Source organism: Triticum dicoccoides, chromosome 7A (assembly GCF_002162155.2).
Source record: "Triticum dicoccoides isolate Atlit2015 ecotype Zavitan chromosome 7A, WEW_v2.0, whole genome shotgun sequence".
Taxonomy (NCBI): Eukaryota; Viridiplantae; Streptophyta; class Magnoliopsida; order Poales; family Poaceae; genus Triticum; species Triticum dicoccoides.
In genome coordinates this window covers 111,193,422-111,200,617 of record NC_041392.1, presented here as the reverse complement: position 1 = coordinate 111,200,617, position 7,196 = coordinate 111,193,422, and the positions used below count along the sequence as shown (strand labels likewise).

General features: G+C 56.4%; 1 protein-coding gene across 1 annotated transcript; it reads left to right on the top strand.

The window, feature by feature from the left end:
- The first annotated feature begins 2,213 nt into the window (after window positions 1-2,213).
- LOC119332125 (putative leucine-rich repeat receptor-like serine/threonine-protein kinase At2g24130) lies at window positions 2,214-5,480 on the top strand. Its single transcript, XM_037605292.1, has 2 exons — window positions 2,214-4,812; window positions 4,931-5,480. Exons 1-2 carry the CDS (start codon window positions 2,214-2,216, stop codon window positions 5,329-5,331), a joined length of 3,000 nt encoding a protein of 999 aa, XP_037461189.1. The 3' UTR covers window positions 5,332-5,480.
- The last annotated feature ends 1,716 nt before the right edge of the window (window positions 5,481-7,196 follow it).

Genomic DNA, 7,196 nt, shown 5'->3' with positions numbered 1-7,196 from the left:
AACAAAACCCTAGCCCTGAAATACTGACGCGTGGTAGCTTATTGGTCCCGGTTGGTGTCACCAACCGGGACAAAAGGCCCCCCTGTCAGGGCAAGCCGCAGCGGCCACGTGGAGCCCCATCTGTCCCGGTTGGTGTAATAACCGGGACTAAAGGTGTAGGTCTTTAGTACCGATCCTTTAGTCCCGGTTCCTCAACCGGGACAAATGGGCCAAATGGGCCTTACGAACCGGGACAAATGGCCTTTTTTCTACTAGTACATGCGAAGCAAAAATAAGTGAATCTACACTCTAAAACATGTCTATATACATCCATATATAGTCCATATTGAAATCTCTAAAAAGACTTATATTTAGGAACGGAGGGGGTATAACAAATTGAAAAAGCTCAGACCATGAAGATGTTTACGAGGATTTTGTCATTAAATCATTGACTTATTTGTTTTATATATTTGTCTTCAAATGAAAAGGGTCGCCCTCCCTATATATTTTCCCAAGGCAATTTAGGATTTGTGCAAGATTACTTCATGGGCAAGTGCAACTCTTTCGTTTACTCTTATCCACATATTATCCTGAGATCTAGTAGTTTTTTAGCGTAATCCAAGATCTGGTAGTTGGCAGTATGTTAGGGACGAGAGTGAAGTAATCATTGAAACGAGTTGCGCCCATATATTACCGTAGAGCTTCGAAAGCATCTCTTATTCTCGTTGCACTATCCATTTAGAGACACGTCCTTAGGGAAGCATTGTCAAGTATCTCTCTTAAATTGGAGTTCATATCGTGTCAGAATAAAATGAGTTACTATTTCTATGTCAATTTAAGAATAGTTATTCTCGGTCAACAATAAATAACAGTATTAAGTTGAGATATTTTCAGCCCTTTATATTTGACAAAAATCCACATTACAACCCTTAACTTCCCATTCAATTTAGAATTCAACCCTCAACTTCAAAATCGATTGTTCCATACCCTTAACTTTCCAATCGGTTCAGGAATCAATCCCCAGCTTGATTTTGACTGGTTTTGATTGTGCTTACTGCCGACTAGGCAACCCATGTCAGCTTTTGACTATCGAATCAGCTTGGTGGAGGACGCATTGGCAGCACTTCTTGTGGAGGACGCACGGTGACGAGAAAAGAAGGGCTGTTCCTATGGGCTTCCCCTCCATGGGTCGGTTTCTCGGGTTGTAGCGTTTCTATGGATGTATGAAGTCAATTTGGGGTCTCTAGATGGTCCATGGACCTGGTTGTAATATGTGTTACCTCTAGTGTTCTCTGTACTGCCATTATTGATGAATAGATTGAAAATTTCTCTCACAAAAGAAATAAAATTGGGGGTCTCTGGGTGCGGGGGAGCAGCAGCATGCAGCAGGCAGTGACACCGGGCATCTTGTGTCGCCATTCTCCGCTTCGTGTGCCACCTACCAACAATTTGTATCGCCATTGTTCAAATCAGATAATTTGTATCACCTTTGTTCAAAATAGAAGACATTTTGAATATTTCAGTATGGGCTACATACATATTAAAATGGATGAACGAACACATAAAACGCGGCTATATACATCTAACTCAAAAAAAATAAATAGAAAATCTTATGATTCAGAACGAAGGGAATGATTTATCCTATCAACTTAAAAATAGTTATTTCTTAGTCGTCTAAAAGAAAGACAAAACCGCAAAACAAAATAACAATAGAACCAAAATCCTTTCAGGTGTTGCTATAGTGCTTTTTGTGAACAATAACCTGGACCTGACGACAACAATACGTGTTCTCAACTAGCACAACTTGCCATGGATAACCACTTTTAATAAACCTGCAAGATGTTTTAGTCTCGTGTGGTTTCACATATGAACTCATCTTTGACGAACAACTTGACGCGTACTTTGACTAATACCATTTCTTGGATAAACAAAACTAGCAGGGGCTTGACTTGCTTCACCAAAGCAAGTTGTACACGCACACGCACGTCCACACTCCCACCCCGAGTCAAACATTTGGCGTTTTGGCGCCAAATCCAGGCGCACGCGGCCTGGTTAAGTTAGGCAGCCATCTTCTCCCCCGCGCGCCTCGTCTGCAGCTCCAGCTGCTTCCTCCAAGCTCTCCCGCTCCCCATAAAACCACGGCATTGTAGCAGACGTAGCTATCAGATGCTCGCCGGTGCACTGTGCACGTCCACCTCATCCTCGCGGCCACCACCCACGTCCTGTCGGCCCCAATGGCCAAGTTGCTCGCCATCCCAATCATCGTCATCCTCCATGTCGCCCTCATCGTGCCGATCGCTGTCCCCGCCGCCGCCGCCGCCATGCCACAGGCACCAGGAGCAGCAGCGCCAGTACTGGCCGACGACCGGTCCGCGCTCCTCGATTTCCTCTCCGGCGTCTCGGCCGACCCCGGCGTCGCCCTCGCCGACTGGGGCCGCTCGCCGCGGTTCTGCAACTGGACTGGCGTCGCGTGTGACCACAGGCGGCGCGTCACCCAGCTGGTTCTCAGCGGCCGCGGGATCCGCGGCGTGCTCTCGCCGGCGCTGGGGCGGCTGTCCTTCATCTCGGTTCTTGATTTGTCCAGCAACGCGTTCGCGGGTGGGATCCCGGAGGAGATTGCCGCGCTGTCGAGGCTGACGCAGCTGAGCCTGACGAACAACCTGCTCGAGGGCGCGATCCCCGCCGGCATCGGGCTCCTCCGGGAGCTCTACTACCTCGACCTCAGCGGCAACCGGCTCTCCGGCGGCATCCCGGACACGCTCTTCTGTAACTGCTCTGCGCTGCAGTACATGGACCTCGCCAACAACTCCCTTGCCGGCGACATCCCGTACTCCGGCGAATGCCGCCTCCCCAGCCTCCGTTACCTCCTCCTCTGGTCCAATGAACTCTCTGGCCCGATCCCGACGGCGCTGTCCAACTCCGCCATTCTCGAGTGGGTCGACTTCGAGTCCAACTACCTGGCCGGCGAGCTGCCACCGCAGGTGTTCGACAGGTTGCCGCGGCTCCAGTACCTCTACCTCTCCTACAACAACCTCTCCAGCCACGACGGGAACACCAACCTCGACCCTTTCTTCCACTCCCTCAGCAACTGCACTCGCCTCCAGGAGCTCGAGCTCGCCGGGAACGGCCTCGGGGGCAGGTTGCCGTCGTTCATCGGCGAGCTCTCGCGCAGCTTCCGGCAGATCCACCTCGAGGACAACGCCATCTCGGGATCCATCCCGCCCAACATCTCCGGCCTCGTCAACCTCACGTACCTCAACCTCTCCAATAACCTCATCAACGGCTCCATCCCGCCGGACTTATCGCGCATGCGGCGGCTCGAGCAGCTGTACCTCTCCAACAACCTCCTCTCCGGCGAGATCCCCCAGTCCATCGGTGAGCTCCCGCACCTCGGCCTCCTCGACCTCTCCGGCAACCGCCTCGCCGGCGCCATCCCAGACACGTTCTCCAACCTCACGCAGCTCAGGAGGCTGATGCTGCACCACAACCGACTTGCCGGTGCCATTCCGCCGAGCCTCGGCGACTGCGACAACCTCGAAATCCTCGACCTCTCCTACAATGGCCTCCAGGGCGAGATCCCAGCGCACGTCGCCGCCATGAGCAACCTCAAGCTGTACCTGAACCTCTCCAACAACCACCTGGAGGGCTCTCTCCCTCTCGGGCTCAGCAAGATGGACATGATCCTCGCGCTCGACCTGTCGTCCAACGAGCTCGCCGGCGCGATCCCGTCGCAGCTCGGCGGCTGCGTCGCGCTCGAGTACCTCAACGTCTCCGGCAACGCGCTGCGGGGCGCGCTCCCGGGGGCCATCGCGGCGCTGCCGTTCCTGGAGGCCATCGACGTGTCGCGGAACGAGCTCTCGGGTGCCCTGCCAGAGACCCTGCAGGTGTCCACGTCGCTCCGGGAAGCGTACTTCTCGTACAACAACTTCTCCGGCGTGGTGCCCCACGCCGGCGTGCTAGCGAATCTGTCCGCGGCGGCGTTCCGAGGCAACCCCGGCCTCTGCGTTGCCGGGCATATCCCCGGCATTGCGACGTGCGGCGCGAGACGTGCCGATCACCGGCGAGCGGTGGTCCCCGCCGCGTTCGGCATCGTCGCGGCCGTGTGCATGATGCTCTTCGCGGCCGGGTGCCGGTCGATGGCGACGGCGAGATCAAGGCGGCGCTCGACGTGGCGCGTGGACATCGAGCAGCAGGCGGCGGAGAGGGAGCACCCGAGGATATCCTACAGGGAGCTCTCCGATGCCACGGGTGGCTTCGCAGAGTCTCGCCTGATCGGCGCCGGGCGGTTCGGGCGAGTCTACGAGGGGACGCTCCGCGGCGGCGCGCGCGTGGCCGTGAAGGTGCTCGCGGACCCGAAGGGCGGCGGCGAGGTGTCCGTCAGCTTCAAGCGCGAGTGCGAGGCGCTCCGGCGGACGCGGCACAAGAACCTCATCCGGGTGATCACCACCTGCAGCACGGCCAGCTTCAATGCGCTGGTGCTGCCGCTGATGCCGCACGGCAGCCTCGAGGCGCACCTCTACCCGCACGACGACGACGGCGGCGGCGGCAGCAGCAGCAGACTAGGTTTCGGGCAGCTGGTGAGCATCGCGAGCGACGTGGCCGAGGGGATGGCCTACCTGCACCACTACGCGCCGGTGAGGGTCGTGCACTGCGACCTCAAGCCGAGCAACGTCCTCCTCGACGACGGGATGCGCGCCGTGATCTCCGACTTCGGCATCGCGCGGCTCGTCGCCGGCGCCGAGGCAAGCAGCAGCTCGAGCGACGACTCCGCCGCTCCGTGCAACTCCATCGCCACCGGACTGTTGCAGGGTTCAGTTGGCTACATCGCACCTGGTACGTGACACACACACACAGAGCAATGCTAGACTTACGTAAAGCTAGCATGCATGCTCGATGTGACATTAATTACATTTCACTAATCATGTGATTAACGGCTAATTATTTGGTTCAGAGTACGGATTAGGAGGCCACCCGTCGGCGCGGGGCGACGTGTACAGCTTCGGCGTGCTGATCCTGGAGCTACTCACCGGGAAGCGGCCGACGGACGTGATCTTCGACGAGGGGCTAACGCTGCACGACTGGGTCAGGCGGCACTACCCGCACGACGTCGCCGGCGCCGTCGCCCACGCGCCGTGGCGGCGGGACGGCACGGTGGCCGATATGGCGGTCGTGGAGTTGATGGAGCTCGGGCTGGCGTGCACGCAGCACTCGCCGGCGCTGCGGCCCACCATGGCGGACGTCTGCCACGAGATCACCATGATCAAGGACGGACTGGCCAAGCACGCCGGCGCCGACGACGGTGACCGATCGTTCTCCACGATCAAGGACTCGCTCTTCTCCAACTCAAGTTAATCAACACCCAGAAACCAATTGAGATGACAAGAATTAGAGCATCTCCAACAGGTGTTGTAGATCCTAAAACCCTCCTCGAAATGTACACGCAATATTTTTTACATCTTCATCTTCAGATGTAAAATACAACACCCCTTGAAGATGTAAAATGGCCGGTCGCACATCAACCGTTTTCATTTTTGTCCCGCCAGCCTTCGCCGCCGGCGATTTTTGGCTGGTAACATTGCCGCCACCGCCCGTCCGTCCATCCCTGACCCCGCCGCGACCCCGCCGGTCATCCCCGCCGCGCCGCCGTTGCCGACCGCTGATTTGAGTCCATTCCATTGCACTTCCGCTGCAGTGTCACTTGCCCTCCGCACCACGCCACCGTTGCTCCGCTGCTGGTTCCACTGCTGCTTGTCTGCCGCCCACCTCAAAATCGATCGAATTGGCCACTTGTCCGCCGTCAAATCGCCGTCGCGCTGCCGCATGATATGAGCTCCCCCCGCTGCCGCCGGATTCGAGACGCACACCCGCCGCCACGCCCCCGTCGCTTTCCCGCTGCCAAACTCGACTTTCTCGCGCCGCACGGCCATCGCTCCGCCGCCTCGCCGTGACTAATCCGTCGCTCGATTCACAGTCACGCCGCCAACCATTCGAGCTCCCGCCGTTGCATTCGACTTTCCAGCTCTTGTTGCTTGGCCGCCGGCGCACCTGCTGCCGCTGCTCCGTCCGCCAGCACTCCTCTCGGCTCTTGGCGCTCGGTCGCTGGCGCTCATGCCGACTAGTTTTATATCATTAAATACATCATCTATTGAAGTTGGACTTTTACATCATCCATATACATCATTTGTTGGAGTTTCCTCTTTTTTGGAGATGTAAAATGCATTTTTTGGTATTTAAAATTTACATCTCCTGGTTTTACATCTCCAAATTTGCATTGAAGATGCTCTTAGAGCATCTCCAACATGCGCTCTATCTTAGCCGCGCGCTGAAAAAAATCGCTTTATTGCACGCAGGGGAGGGGGGCGAAATGGGCGCTCCAGCAGCCGCGCAATAATCGCGCGCGCGGTAAACTTGGTTCAGCGTGCGGAGGAAAACGGCATCGCACGCGGTGTATTTGCAGCGCCAACTCCCGTGCGCTGGATAGCGACAATTCACGCGCGAGCAACCAACTGCCGCCCTGACCTCTCCGGTTGCCCCGCGTCGCCGCTGGCGAAATTCCACCGATGGAAGGCCACGCCCACACCCCCCGACCCCTCCCTATTGTGACCCCTTCACCATAGCCGCCTCCACCGCTGCAAACCCTAGCGCGGGGTTGAGCTTCGGCTTCGCCGCCGGCGCCCCTCCTCCTCTAAGCACAAGTTTCGCGCGCGACCTTTTCATGGCGCCACAGACGACCTCGAAGGGTGGCATCCGCCGCCGCCCGCCGTGAAGCCACGGGCCTCCGTCTCCAAGCGACTGAGTGCGGCGGTGGAGACGGCGGCCCGGAAGAAGAACAAAGCGGACGGCTCTTATAGGCGGCCGATGAAGAAATTTGTAGCGCATCTGGCCGCGCCTACGCCGACCAAAGCGCTGCAGAGCTCGCAATTTTTTGCGCCGGCGGCCGATGCGCACAAGGTGTTTGATGAAATGCCCACAGGGAATGATTTTGTCCCATTTTTTGTTGTTGTTTTTAGATAAATGTTTACATGTGGATAGCTTAATTTGGTTTTTCTTTTATCATACTTTGTAGTTTCAATGATGACACATATATGTCAACTATGGGTGTTGGCTCGAACAATTCTCATTGGTCTCAAACCAATGATGTGCATGAAGATGATCATGAGTATGAAGTGGATGAGGATGGTGAGGGTATCGTCGATGCACCGAAAGGAAGAGTGGGA

Bases quoted from the DNA above. Each gene is read 5' to 3' on its own strand.
- LOC119332125 (XM_037605292.1), top strand. From the start codon at position 2,214: ATGGCCAAGTTGCTCGCCATCCCAATCATCGTCATCCTCCATGTCGCC. The intron at 4,813-4,930 runs GTACGTGACACA...TATTTGGTTCAG, and splicing joins AGTTGGCTACATCGCACCTG to AGTACGGATTAGGAGGCCAC.